Below are 15,610 nucleotides of genomic sequence, written 5' to 3' on the forward strand. Positions count from 1 at the left end.
TAAAACCGAAACGATTTGCACGCAAAACAAAGGCAAGTACGCACACGTTCCCAGACTTACAAATTAACATATATTTTAAGGGGCAGGACAGAATAAAGTATCACTGATTGGTACGGCAGTACCCCCTGTGGGAATTTGGCCAGGGTGCCTGCGAAAGCGCACCTACTCTTCACGAAGGGCACATCTTTAATGGCCCACAGAATGATGAATTGATCGCTCTGCCTGCAAAACTCCAGGGCGACATTTTATAGCTGGCTCGAGATTTAAACTCGGGTTAGATAGCTCAGAGGCAAGTGTGCATACCTTTAGGTCTAGGCTATCTTGCCAGCTCAGAAACACCAACAATGACTTTCGATGGCAGTACAAGATGCACCAAATATGTTACTGAGGCTTAGACAATATTATTGATGTGATGTACAATAAGAAATTTTACATGTGAAAGTGATTTCTATATGTTGTGAACTTTGTGGGGGATACCAAAGGGCCTGACAAGTGGCGATCACATTGAAATTAGCATCTGCTGTGGGTTTATCGCAGAATGTTGACTGTCTTCAAATATTCCATCTCAAAATTATCGAACAAGTTTAAAAAAAAATCTAATCCAGATTGATAGCCCATGTTTGATGTTCAAGAAACCCATCTATTGCTGAAATGATATGTGGTGTGAAAGCAAAATGAATTGTCTGTACAAATTCCATGATCTTGCAAATGATGGGCATGATTCTTGTGTCTCTGTAGCTGCAGGGTCACTTTTTGTGCCTCAAAATGATGCTTTTCTTGACATGGGAACGGCAGCTTTATAAAAGGAGCTGATGAAATCAAACAGTGTTTAGTACCTGGAGTCAAGTCATTGAGTTATTGTTCCTGTTTGAGTTTAACTAATAACTATCAGGGACCCGTGGAACAGAGTCCCACGGGAAAAGCCTCCCTTTGTTTGAGCAGTGTATAGGCAATTACTATAGTATTAATACGTCATTGCAGTATGATTTATTCTCCAACTATAAATGTCCTTCTTCGTCATGGGAGACAACATCCTGGGTTCTGAAATAATACACCGCTTTAATAATGAACGTTAGTCCAGTATTATTGGCCATACGTACTGTGTTGTCGGAAGACCCATGACGCGTATACTTTCAATATGATTTTAACAATCGGTTTGTTTGTGTTTCACACTGAATGAAAACCTCAATGGTAGAGCGTGCAGATTGTGATACAGTCGTGGCCAAAAATATTGGCACCCTTGCACCTTTTTCAAATAATGCACCATTTCTTCTGGACAATTGTTGAAATTAGAAAAAAAATTGGTATCCACAAATGTACTTCTTTGGTTTTCAGTGGAACAAAACAAAAAAAAGGTGAAAAAATTACGAAATCTTATTTTATTCCACACAGAAATCCGAAAATGGCCCGGACAATATTATTGGCACCTTTTAGAAGTTGTTAGAAATAATTAGATTTCAAGCAGGTGATTCTCCTTTACTTTGGAATTGAACTCACCTGTGGTGAGCTGCAGGTGCCTGCAATATAAAAATCACTCATTCAACAATTTGAATGGAGAAAAGGAGTCATTCTGCTGTTTTGTGTCACTGTGTGTACCGCAATGAGCAGGGAGAAAAGCAAGAAAATCAGAGATTTGTCTGAGTAGGTAAGACACATGATTGTAGTAGCCAAGAATTGACAATCTCAAGGCTACAAGTCCATCGCCAGAGACCTTGATGTTCCTGTGTCCACCATGCGCAATGTTATCAGGAAATTTAAGGCCCATGGCACTGTAGCCAACTTCCCAGGAAGTGGCTGCAAGAGAAAACTTGATCAAAGATTGCAGCGAAGGATTGTTCAAATGGTGGAGAAAGCACCTCGATCAACTGCAAAACAGATTCAAGCTGACCTTCAGACACTAGGTACAACAATTTCAACTCTCACCATCCGTCTCCAACTCAATAAAAGGGGGTTCTATGGTCGGAGACTGTAGAATTTTAAAGACCTCTACAAGCCATGGGTAGGCGAGTGATCGCAGGCATTCAAATTCAAGCTTGTCCCTGATCCTCTTAATTAATAAAATGTATTGTAATGACAATGAGATAGAAATAGTTTAGTTCTTTGATGAATCTTAATAATACTATGCTATAGTTCATAATGATCTTGTAGGAAAGGATTTATTATATTATTAAGGATGCGTATATATATATATATATATATATATATATATATATATATATATATATATATATATATATATTTAACCAAGCTTAGGAATTTAAGAATATAATTCAGACTCTGGTAGACTCAAAAGTTGCCTTGTGATGGAGAGATATACATGTCTTTCATGTGCAGTCTTATGTAAATACTAAATTGAGGATAAGGTGAAACAAAGGCAAAACTTCTTCTCTCATCAAGTTACCCACTGAGAAGATAATGGCTATCAAACTTCTTGGCCCCCGATCAATCCCCTCCCTACTTCTTGCTTCCTAATCAGTGATCCCCGTCCCCCAGATCTACCCCTCCCCGATCCCTTATCAGAATCCCTCTGCCCCTGATCTCCTCCCCCCTACCCCCTCCTACTGTAAAGACCCAATCATCATTCCCCTATTGTTCAAAATGATATAAATTGAGCTAAGTTCGCCCAAATCGGGGAAGAATGCTCATTTCGACCTGAGTCCTGTGCTGTGAGTTTTATATATAATGTATTTCTGTTGTAACCAAATGAGTATTTTCCCAGTTTTATTTAAAATATTTACAAGTGTTCATGGCTTTGTATATGTACACAACTTCAACAAGACCCAGGAGGACACCACTGCTGAGAGAGAGACATAAGAAAGCCCGACTGGAGTTTTCCAAAACACACCTGAACAAGCCAAAATCCTTCTGGGAGAATGTCCTGTGGACAGATGAGACCAAATTAGAGCTTTTTGGTAAAGCACATCATCTCTATGTTTACATGAAACAAAATGAAGCCTTCAAAGAAAAGAACACCTTCCCCACAGTCAAACTAGTGTAGCAGCATAGCAAACCTGTTGTGCATTTTGTGATACAAGCACCAAATTTGGCACAAATGTACATTAATATGTTGCGAACATTTTCAGATATTGGGCCACTTGAAATTCCGTAATTTTTTTTTTCAAATTTTTTCAAATTTCGTAATTTCAAATTTTTCGGGTAACACCGTCACAATTTCGGTCTTCGAGGCCGGCCGATATAGTGGGGCGGCTTAGCCCAAATATTCAAAAGAATTGTGCATTTTGTGATACAAGCACCAAATTTGGCACAAATGTACATTAATATGTTGCGAACATTGTGTGGTCAGCAATGAAGACGAGAGTCTGAATTACATGTATGCAAAAGACCTTGTGAACCAGTGAAGCAAATACACGGGTAAGCATGAATTAAATCTAGGGCATGATATAATTTCCATGATGTTTACCTCTACACTCAATGGTGGAAGGAGGTAATGTTTTGATCCCAGCTTGTCTGTATGTCTGTTTGTCTGTTAGTCCACAAAATTCCAGACAAAGCTTGTAGTAGTGGTAGTTGTAGTGGTAGTGGTGATAACAGAAATTGTTATATAGAACTGAACTTATATTATTATTATATGCAGAAAATAACTTCATTTCTATATGCCCTGCAGTGGACAGGTTAATTGGTTTATGCACTGAAGGGGTCACCCTGGTGTGCACTGCTGTGTTCTGCCTCACTGAGTTGTTCAGGTATGATGTACTCAGCACAAGCTTCCGGTCGGCCCGGAGGTGGGGGTGCGGGGCCTGTCACGGAACGTCAAAACAAACGGCCTGCCGGGGCCGCCCAAAAGTCGGGCGTGAGGGGCGCGTCCACTAATGGAACGCCTCTCGCTTCCCAGATCGAGGGCCACGTGGTCAGGAGAACCTCGTCCCTTCCGGTCACACTTTGCCTATCGGCCGGCCTCGAAGACCGAAATTGTGACGGTGTCACCCGAAAAATTTGAAATTACGAAATTTGAAAAAATTTGAAAAAAAAATTACGGAATTTCAAGTGGCCCAATATCTGAAAATGTTCGCAACATATTAATGTACATTTGTGCCAAATTTGGTGCTTGTATCACAAAATGCACAATTCTTTTGAATATTTGGGCTAAGCCGCCCCCACTAAACATGGAGGAGGTTCAATGATTTGTGGTTGCTGTGCTGCCTCTGGCACTAGATGCCTTCTTGAATGTGTGCATGGCATCATGAAATCAGGAGATAACCAAGGCATTTTGGAGCGCAATGTTCAACCCAGTGTCAGAAAGCTGGGTCTCCGTCGAAGGTCATGGGTCTTGCAGCAGGACAATGACCCCAAACACACTTCAAAAAGCACCCAGGAATGGTTCAAGACAAAACGCTGGACTGTTTTGAAGTGGCCAGCAATGAGTCCAGATCTAAATTCCATTGAACACCTGTTGGGAAATCTGAAAACAGCAGTTGGGAGAAAGCACCTTCAAATCTGGGAGGACTGGAGCAGTTTGCACAAGAAGAGTGGGACAAACTGCCAGTACAGAGGTGTAGGAAGCTTATTTATGGCTATAGGAAGCGCTTGACTGCAGTTATTTTGTCCAAAGGCCGTGCTATAATATCAAGTCTCGGGTGTCAATAATTTTGTCAATGCCATTTATTTTTATTTTATGATTTAAAAGGATATATTAAGTTCTGAATCAAAAACAAAGGTTCTGTAATATTAACAGTGAAATCAGGAATTGTGGAGACCAAATACTTTTGTCAATTTCAACTTATTTTTTAGAGAAAATTGTGAGTTATTTGCAAAAAGTGCAATGGTGCCAATGTTTTTGGCCACGACTATATGACGGGTTTGACCGCTTCGACGACATGTTCGGCCTAAACGGTATATAAATTAAAATGGCGGTCGGTGGAGTCAGCTGTCGTACGCCGTCGTATACCGTAATTACATCATAGACGTAATGATTTAGCGTAATGATGTAGCTTGACGGACGGACACAAAACTGCCGCTACTTTAATATATGGATGATGGCAACCCCATGACTGCAGATGCCATTGCACTTGTGCATCTGCTTGTCAGGATTGCCTTTTTTATTCACATACTGACAGGTAATTGTCTACAGCAATGGCACATAGCGAGTTTTATCAGACAGTATATAAGAGCTTGTATAATGAAACAATTAATAATTAATGATACCTACAGTGTCATACATTGTTATACTTTGTTTACAGATGTCCTTGATGAGATTAAACAGCAGCTCTCTGCATCTAGTGGACCTGATTGGCAGCACCGGGATATTGCAGCTTCGAGCAAAGAAAATGAAGGAATATCGGAGAACACCGAGGTAGTAGATGTGGATGTAGGAGAACGTTCTTCAATGTATTTTTGAGTGATTATCAGAATTGAAACAAGCAGGAAAGTGTCTTGTATGTTGCATGACTCCTCAGGTTGCAAATGAGAAAGATGGGACACGCAGCTTACTGTGGCTGCTTCGTGAAGAACATAAAGCTTCAAAGAATGGCATAAGTGACGTGATCAGAGGCTTTGTGACCAACCTGGGGCAGATTTCCCATGATACTTTGCTCTGTGGTCTGCTTGATTCACCAGCGCTGAAGGCCTGCTTGGACTTGGCATTGGAAAATAGGGAAACCAGACAGACTCACATCATCGAGGTGCGAAATCGGTGCTTTTTATACTTCCATAACCAAAGGCCGAAGGCATTATGTTTTAGTGTTTTTGGTGCAGCTCTTCCTCTGTGGGTCTGTCGGTCCGTCCATCTGTCTCATCGGTTATTTGTTACTATGATAACTTGTGAAACAATGAAGGGATTTCAATTAAACTTGCCACAAGTCGGGACTGTAATAGAAAGATGAACTGATTCGATTTTGGGTTCAACAGGTCAAAGGTCATGTTTCCTTTGAAAATCCTTTTATGGACCAAAGCTCAGGATGGAAACTACTCTCAATCTCTTGTGACCTTTTATGTTTCATGTGACCTTTCGTTGAGATTGAACAGTGGGCTAACATCTAATGCAAGGGGAGGCACATCATCTATTGACACATTCTCATCTAATTCCATTTTCTAGTTATTTTATTGTAGCGAAAACTGTTTTGTTTTTACAATTCGCAATGAAAATGTTTCCAAATGCTTTGTTGTTGACACTTTAGAACTAAAGTCACTTTAAGTACTTTTATAGTAAGCTTTTCTTTGTCTAGCTTGGCAACTACCGTTTGATTTATCTCCAAACATATGACCATTGCATGTAGAAGGTGATGTTACCATAGCACCAGTTAGAAAAGTTTCTTCTCCATTCTCCTGCTCACTTGATCTCAGGTGCTCACAGGCGAGGAACCTCTTCTTCCACTTTCCCACTCACTACTCTGCTCTCAACCTCTTGTTAATCCGAAGCTCACCGCAAGCCATCCTGATATCACAGTTCTCGACCCATCAACCAACTCACGGCTCCAAGACATTGGGGTTTCTCTGGTCCAGTGGAACCCTCCAGGAGCACTTCCCTCCACAATGACCACTTCGGCAGACATTGTCCTATGCAGTGCTGTTGGTCAACTTCCAAAGTGGACTGAAGCGACACTTAGTTCTATTGGAGCGATGCTCAAGGATGGAGGATTTCTGCTCCTTCATGTGACCTGTGCTGGTAGCTTGGTTGGTGATGCCGTGGCCTTTATATTTGCCAATTCTGGCGAAAAGATGGCAGCATTCACCCTGGTAATCTTAATCCTTTCTTTCATATTATTAGGCTTATCATAATCCATACTATTCTATGTTTACATGCATAAACATGCTATTGCTGATCCCCAGGAAGAATGGGAGAATGTCACAAGGCTGGCTGGCTTGTCGACTGTTGCTGTCAAGGCCTCCGCTTTTGGCACAGCTCTACTATTGTGCCGAAAGTCGCACCCAGAACCACGCACCCTCTGCTCATTATCTGTCGATGACACCGAGACATTCTCATGGGTTAACGAGCTGAAGGTAATGGAAAGCACTTTAGAGATTAAGTGGAGTTTTGTAGAAATCTGAATATTCCAGATAAACTTTAGCATATGCCAAATTTGTCATATTTTGGAAATGAACAATGCACTGGGTTTTTTGGGGGATTTTTTCGGTCCACCCCCCCCCCCCCCCCCCAGCTCTCCCTCCACCTCCCCTGCCCCACTAGTAGCGAGGCATGGAAGAGCAAGGTTGAACTGAGTGGGGAGAACATCAAAGTAATGAATGAATAGGAAAAGAGGAGAGGGAGTTGGAGAGGAAACAGTACTGAAAGTACCAAGTAAAATGGTCGAGTTAGCAAAGGGTAATGGGGGTAATTAATATCATGGATCAGAATTGGGGATGACAAAAGATGGCGGTGCACTGTTTGCTTTTGAAGCATTGGACCACCGAACGGCTTGCGATGTGAAAGCAACAGACCTTGTGTTTCAGCCCCTTGTTCCATCATGGGAGATTCCAATAATTCTGAGGGCTTTAGATTCCACAGAATCGAGGAGAGACAGATGTGAAGCTGGGACACCAGCCCGTAGCAGAGAGCAGTACTTCATTGAGCTACAAACAGAGGCCTTGTAGACGGTGAGTAGCTCTGATTTTCTGACTCAAGATGTAGATCGATGGAGGATGCCATGTCTGCAGTTTGCCTTTGGAGTAAGCCTTGCTATGTGGCCTGGCCAGGAAAGGTCATGGCTAATTGGTGAGGCCTGGAAGTGCAAGAGATGGACCCTCTTCCAGTGGATGACCAAGAAAATCTGTGAGGTTTTTGCCGATTATTCTGCAGCGATAGGGTGAGACAGATTTTCCACGATTGAAGGACATGTTCATGTCATTGAAGGACATGACATGTTCCATTTATCAGACCAGAGTCTAATAATTTTCAGATCAGCAGAGAGAGCGAGAGATGGATGGACAGACAGACACATCTGCTGTCTATCTAACAGAGGGAAGAGGGCTGGCGGTACTGCACGACAGGATTTGGAGTTATCTGCAAAAAGAGAGGGTTTCCAGAGCATTAGAGTGGTCATAAATATTGACGATGAACCCAATTGAGCCCAAAACACAGCCTATGGAAACTCCAGCCTTCACTGGGAGAAGGAAGGAGAGGGTTCCATTGATGGCAACACATTGACTTGCATGAGTGGAAGAATTCAGTAATCCAGGAATAAAGGTAGCCTTCTATACCACCTGGCTTTGACAAGCAAAACAAGATGCCACATTGTGTTGAATGCCCAATATATGTCAGGGGAACAGACGTCATCTCTTGTTTAGGATTGAGGGCACCCAACTGTTGCTGAGAGAGGAGCAGAAGCATGTCCAGTGTTGAGTGTCTGGGCCAAAATCCAAACTGATGGTCAGAGGTCATGTTTTTTTGAAAACAGGAAAGACTTGACATCTGAAGCAATGATGGATTACTTGGCTTTGCATGTTGTACTTGTGCACTCTTTTTTTATGGACGGGGATGATGTTTGCTGACTTTCATGCAGAGGGGAGATGGCCAAAGTAGAACAACAGAATAAGTAGGGCAGTTAAATGGGGAGGAAGGGAAGACCGACCAGCAGAACAGGATTTGAGAACGGGCACTGATGCCACCTGGCACACACTTGTGGTGACCTTTAAAGAATGAAAGAAAGTTTCACTTCGTTCGATTGGCCTTCCAAGCTGAGAAAGAAAGCTTCTTGATTGCAACTGCCTCCCTTTATGATTCAATGTACCACGGTCTAGACTAGATGATGGATAGGGAAGTCAGTGATGGGATGGGACTTCTGTGAAAGTGTTCCAATGCAGAATCCATATCACGTGCTGTGGAGATGGTGGTCTAGTCTTATCCTTTTGTGAGATGGCAGAATGAAGTCACTGCCAGTTGGCCTGTGCAAATAGCCACATCCTGAGTTGTTGAGGTTGCTGCCTTACAATAGCCAAAGAGATATGGGTTTTGACAAGAATGGAATCAAAAAAGCCAATCGGGGCATAAGAGGAACAAGAGAGATGGGATGGAAAGTTAGTCATACAAGTTTACAGACAAACTGCTGTTGCGATGCAATGACGATGGTGGATGCTGTATCTCAGATCACAAGGGCCTGTTTGGACTTGAAGGTGGCTATAGAGATTCCCAACTCTCCCGGTTTTTTGGGAGTTATCCCGATTATCTATACTCGTTAGTAAAATTTCCCAGTCTCATGGTACATTCCAAGTATTTCCCAGTTTTGTAACAATTCAGATTATCCACCATTTTTTATTTTCACACCTTTCTTCGCTCAGTGTCATGTTTACATCCTGCATTTGATCCAGTGCTGTAGTTGATATGGTATCCATTGATTGGCTCTTTCATGGACAAGTTTGGCCAATCACATTGAGTTTTTTTGGCCAATCTTCTTTGCTGTTAGAGATGCCATTTTACTCTATATCCACACACAGAAATGGCAACAATGAAAGCCAGTAAATGTGATTTGCATTCTGCATTGTATATTTCTATTTTTACGGCGTAGCCCATAGTGCAAAGCCGTCTAGAACAGTGTTTGTCCATCCATATGTTAGTATATCCCCTCAAACGTATACCAATCAGAGATGAGGATCTGGTCACATGACAAGGTGATGTGATTACGTCTGATGTCATTACGGTGAACAACGGCTGACTCCACACTCATGGAACCTGTCTTATATCACAATCGCCATGTTCTACTTTTACGTTTTTCATTCAGTGTGAAACACAAACAAACCGATTGTTAAAATGACCATAAAATATCAAAAGTATAGACGTTACGGATCTTCCAACGACGCAGTACTTTTAGGCCTTAGGCTCACATGCCTCACCTTCCGCTTCGGACAAATTAAGCCCAGGTTTATTAATGCAGTGGTATCGTTTCGGTAGTATCATTTTCGTAATAATAATAATATTATAGTAAATATAACCATAACACTTTAATCCCAATGTCGTGAATGGAAAGTTGATGGATTGAAGCAGTGTATGGTTCATGAATCAATAACAAGCGATGTAACCGTGAAAGTAAGGAATTAGCTCGGTTTCTTTTATAGCAATATAATTTTCATAATAATAATAACGTAACGTTAATGTTATAGTAAATCTCATCGTAATACTAATCCCATTGTAGTGACTGCAAAGTTACTGGAGGTTAAATATATATCTTTACAATATATAGCTTTACATAAAAAGGTGCTTTGACTTCTGCGCATGCGCAAGATTGGTCGTCACGTCTCTTCAAAGCTGTCCCCGCGCGCACGCTTTCGAAGTTAAGTAATTTTTCACAATTGTGTTTTTGTCGAATCTGTATCTTTCTTTCGGTGTATATACCTATTGGGGTGACTTTAATAGGTTTCTCGGTGTTGGTTTTTCATACCTGTGTACAGAATCGTCGTTTTTTTCATATCGTGTATTCTGAGGCCTAGTGTAGTACGAGTAGGCTACCTTGTCAGCCCTTGGCTTGAGGCTTTTTTTTTTGTCTCAGCGGTTCTTCGATCGCGCTGCAAATTACTTTCGGTCTCTGTTTTTCACGGTCTTTTCACCCCATACTTCCTTGTTTTAAAATCTCCAAAAAAAAAAAAAAAAAAAAATTTCCTTCTCTTCTTATCCGTTTGTTCGTTCTTATTTGTTTGTTCGTTCTTCGACCACGTTGTTCGTGATCACGTGATCACGTTGTTAAAAAATGTTTCATCTGTCCCCTGAATAACTTTATTTTGTCATATTCTATAACACCTTTTTCTTCTTCTATAAAAGGATGCTTTCGACTTGCTCACCAAATCTATTCATTCCAAAAAAAAATTCCATCTCTTACAGTGCATCTTTCATTCATTCCCTAAACTCTCCAGAACTCCACCCATCCTTCAGCGTCCTCAAATGTATTTTTGACTCGAATGTCTCAAGAAACTCATTTTGCAATAAATGTTCGTTTCCCATTAATCGTACACTTTTCAAAATCCAATCTCACCCCTCCCCTCCAAATCTTCCCCATCACCCCTTCCCTCCAAAACTTCCCCATCACCCCTTCCCTCCAAATCTACCCCCTTGCCCCTCCCCTCCAAATCTTCCCCATCACCCATCTCTTTCAAATCTTCCCCCTTGCCCCTCCCCCCCAAATCTTCCCCATCACCCATCCCTTTCAAATCTCCCCCCCTGCCCCTTCCCTCCTAAACTCCCCCCACACCCCTCCCCTCCGAGACTCTCCCTCACTCCTCCCCTCTTAGACTCCCCTCTCACCCCTCCTCCTCAAAGCGTCCTCCCCGCTTCTTCCCCCTTCCAACTTTCACCTTCTTCTCCCTCAACCTTCTGCCTCACTCTTCCCCCTCCTCAAATAACACCTCACTGTGCCTCACCCAATCACCATCAAACCTTTTGTCTGCCCCATTCTTCCCTTTCTCCAAGCTATTCTGTAATCTCTGACACACCTTCAACAGCTCTCCCTACCTCTTCCTCCTCTTCCACATCTTACCCTACCGCTCCCCCCCCCCCCCCCTGTTCTGTATCCGATGCTCCCCCTTCATCTTCCTTAACAGTATGGACCTCAAACATCCGGGGCCTTCGCTCAAACTTAACTGATCTCTCCATACAGGTTGCTTCTGACAAACCAGACGTGATCTGCTTAACAGAAACTTTCCTCCTTCATGATGTCTCTGATTCCTTGGTATCTTTCCCAGGTTACTCCCTCCTCCGGTATGATAGACCTGAGCCTCGTCCTGGAGGTGGGGTTGCTATCTTTATAAAAAACTCTCTTCCTCACTCGCCCTGCACTGCCCTCTCTCCACCTCACCCCCAGGAATACCTTTGGCTACGGCTTCCCCTTCGCTCCCACCTTTTGTTCATATGTGTGTTGTACCGTCCACCAAACAGTGATGACTCCATCTACATCTCGCTGTCTGATAATATGGACCAACTTCTATCTACCCATCCCAACTCTCTCTTCCTCATATGTGGTGATTTCAACTGTCACCATGCCAGTTGGCTGGGGGTGGGTACCTCTCTCACCAGCCATGGCTCTTCAGCAAAGGACTTCTGTGACTCACTGGGACTGACACAATCTGTCAATTTCCCAACCCGGATCTCAGTCAATGGAGCATCTTCTCTTCTGGACTTGGTTATGACTAACTTCCCTGAAAATGCCTGCTGCTCTTCTTCTGCTCCAATCGGCTCTTCTGATCATGTGCTTGTTAAAGTGGACATCTCTCTGACCATTCTCAGAGAGCCTCCTCAGCGTTGACGAGTCTGGCATTTCACTCAGGCCAACTGGCACGGTCTTCAAGCAGCCATCAATCATCTGGACTGGTCTCCCATCTCTACTGCCTCTGACATCAACTCATCCTGGGAATTCTTCCAAAGTAAATTGCTCTCTCTCATGCACAGATTTATCCCATCTCGTCTTCAGTTGTCATACCCTTCCTCCCGTCCATGGTACACGGAATCTTGTGGTGAGGCTATTGCCCAGAAACAACTTGCTTTCGTCTCCTGGAAAGCAAATCCAACGGAAGGAAATCTCATTTCCTTTCACAAAGCCCGAAACAAGTGTGTGTCCACCCTCAGGAGAGCCAGGAAACAATATCTCTCCGTTCTCAGGACCGAACTCTCTTATCTGTCTCCCTCTTCCAAATCCTGGTGGCGTCTAGTCAAATCTGTTTCTGGTGTTTGTTCCCCCTCCATCCCCTCCCTCACCTCAAATGGCCACACGGCTGACTCCGCATGTGAAAAAGCTGAATGCCTCAACTCTGTGTTTGCCTCTAAATCTTGTGTCCCAAACCCATCCCTCTCTGTACCCACCGTACCCAGTCGTACCCAGCTGCTCCTGGACTCTGTGTCCTTTCCTCCTGACAAGGTGGAAAGGTTTCTGTCAACCCTCGACTCTGATTCTGCAACTGGACCTGACGGCATCAGCCCACGGGTCCTAAAATCATGTTCTTCCGCTCTTTCACTCCCTCTCTCCGTTCTCTTCACCCTCTCTTTTGCTCAAGGTCATCTTCCATCTGCTTGGAAATCTGCCAACATCACCGCTTTGCACAAAAAGGTGCAAAAACAGATCCCAGCAACTACAGACCAATCAGCCTTCTCCCAATTATCAGCAAAGTCATGGAATCCATCATTGCTTCAGATATGAAATCTTTCTTCTTCTCCAATGGCTTGATCTCTGATCATCAATTTGGTTTCAGACCTGGACACTCCACTCTGGACATGCTGCTTCTGCTTTCTCAACAATGGATGGAGGTCCTCAATGCCAAACAGGAAATTAGAGCAGTCTCCCTTGACATATCACGTGCCTTCGATACGGTCTGGCACCCCGCTCTGCTCACCAAACTCTCCTCTTTTGGTATCCATGGAAATCTCCACGCATGGCTGGCGGACTTCCTCTCTAGTCGTAGTCAACGTGTGGCCCTGAATGGGTTTCTCTCATCTCCTCTTCCTGTTCAGGCTGGAGTTCCCCAAGGCAGTGTTCTGGGCCCTGTGCTTTTTCTGGTCTTCATCAATGATCTCTCTGACTCTCTTGAAAATCCTCTCTATCTCTTTGCTGACGACTCTACTCTCTGTCGCTCCATTCTTCATCCCTCAGATCGGCAGTCTGCAGCTTCCTCACTCTCTGCAGACCTTGACAAAATCACAGACTGGGCAAGCAAGTGGAACATGTCTTTCAATCCTGACAAATCTCACACTCTTACGATGTCTCTCTGAAAAGACCGACTGGCCAACCCTCCCATCCACTTTCTGAATAATCCTCTCCAAGAAGTTCTGTCACTCAAGCTTTTGGGTCTCACTATCTGCCATGATCTATCCTGGGAAAAACACATTTCAAATCTGGCCTCCAAAGCCAGTTGCCGACTGGGCATCCTCCATCGTGCGAAGTCCTTCCTTGGCACACCTGAGCTCCTCACCACATACAAGGCTTTCATCCGCAGCTCAATGGAATACTGCTCTCCCCTCTGGGCTGGTGCTCCTGCCTCACACCTAGCTCGCCTTCACGCTGTTGAAACCAAAGCATTCAGAATCATTGGAATCTCCCGCGATGAAGCTAACTCCAAGGGCCTCTCACTCACTCACCGCAGGCAGGTTGGTGGTCTTTCCGTCTTCTACCGACTCCTCTCTGGCCTTGCCCCCCCCCCCCCCCCCCAGCTCTCTCTGGGCCCTGTCCCGCAAATATTCCTACAGGTCAGGTCGCACAAGATCTGCCTGCAACCCTCTTATGGTTAAACTGCCAAAATCAAGACTCTCTGCTCACCTTCACTCCTTCATTCCTCTTTTCTCCCGCCTCTGGAACAAACTCCCTCACTCTCTTCAATCCCACTCCACCCTCCAAGTCTTTAAAACAGCTGTTCACCACCATCTCTTATCTTCCCCCATCCAAAACCTTGATCTTTTCTACCCCCGCTAATTTCAACCCAATTCCACTTTTTTGAAATACCAACTTCTGTCCAGGAAGTCCTTGGTGTCCTTGTGTTTTATACTTCTCCCTTCCCCCCCCCCCCCTTCCCATGCCTCCTCCCCCTGGGCCCTCTCCCTTCCACACATCTCCCTGCTCTTGGATGTTGTGTTTGTGTGCTTCCCCTTCTCTCCCCATCTTGTCTTCCGCTCCCTCTTTTTGGGTATTTTGTTTGTCTGGTTGATTTGTTTGTGAAGTAAATGTTAGCTCTTTCACGAGCCTCGATTCAGTATACAAAAAAACAAAAACAAAAAAAACAGATCCTTGCGACTACAGACCAATCAGCCTGCTCCCAATTATCAGCAAAGTCATGGAATCCATCATTGCTTCGGATATCAAATCCTTCCTCTTCTCCAATGGCTTGATCTCTGATCATCAATTTAGTTTCAGATCAGGTCACACTACTCTGGACATGCTGCTTCTGCTGTCTCAACAATGGATGGAGGTCCTCAATGCCAAACAGGAAATTAGAGCTGTCTCCCTTGACATATCACGTGCCTTCGATACAGTCTGGCACCCCGCTCTGCTCACTAAACTCTCCTTCTTTGGTATCCAATGGAAATCTCCACGCAAGGCTTGCGGACTTCCTCTCCGGTCGCAGTCAACGTGTGGCCCCTGAATGGAATTCTCTCATCTTTCCTTCCTGTTCAGGCTGGAGTTCCCCAAGGCAGTGTTCTGCGCCCTGTGCTTTTTTTGGTATTCATCAATGATCTTTCTGACTCTCTGGAAAATCCTCTCTATCTCTTTTCTGATGACTCCACTTTCTGCCGCTCCATACCTCAACCCTCAGATCGGCAGGTAGCAGCCTGTTCACTCTCTGCAGACCTGGACAAAATCATAAACTGGTCAAACAAGTGGAACATGTCTTTCAATCCTGACAAATCTCACACACTCACTATGTCTCTTCGAAAAGACCGTCTGGAAAACACTCCCATCTACTTTCTCAAAAAATCCTCTTGAAGAAGTTCTGTCATTCAAGCTTTTGGGCCTCACTATCTGCCATGATCTTTCCTGGGAAAACCACATTTCCATTTTGGCCTCCAAAGCCAGTCGCCGACTGGGCATCCTCTGTCGTGCGATGTTCTTCCTTGGCACCTCTGAGCTCCTTACCACATACAAGGCTTTCATCCGCAGCTTGATGGAATACTGCTCTATCCTCTGGGCTTGTGCTCCTGCCTCACACCTAGCTCGGCTTCACACTGTTGAAACCAAAGCTTTCAGAATCA

The 15,610-nt window shown here is 43.9% G+C and overlaps 1 protein-coding gene across 5 annotated transcripts in view; it reads left to right on the top strand.

Annotated features, from left to right (window-relative positions):
• FASN (fatty acid synthase) overlaps positions 1 to 15,610 on the top strand; it is a 182,842-nt gene that overhangs the window by 111,260 nt on the left and 55,972 nt on the right. For 4 of the 5 annotated variants that reach the window (XM_068128067.2, XM_068128069.2, XM_068128070.2 and 1 more), the window contains exons 23-26: positions 5,199 to 5,326; positions 5,415 to 5,639; positions 6,301 to 6,693; positions 6,787 to 6,957. In XM_068128067.2, the coding sequence (XP_067984168.2) occupies positions 5,199 to 5,326; positions 5,415 to 5,639; positions 6,301 to 6,693; positions 6,787 to 6,957 (917 nt within the window). The remainder of the gene's footprint in view (positions 1 to 5,198; positions 5,327 to 5,414; positions 5,640 to 6,300; positions 6,694 to 6,786; positions 6,958 to 15,610) is intronic. The other variant, XM_068128072.2, reaches the window with a different exon arrangement.

This window comes from Myxine glutinosa, chromosome 1 (genome assembly GCF_964187855.1).
Source record: "Myxine glutinosa chromosome 1, kmMyxGlut1.1, whole genome shotgun sequence".
Classification (NCBI taxonomy): domain Eukaryota; kingdom Metazoa; phylum Chordata; class Myxini; order Myxiniformes; family Myxinidae; genus Myxine; species Myxine glutinosa.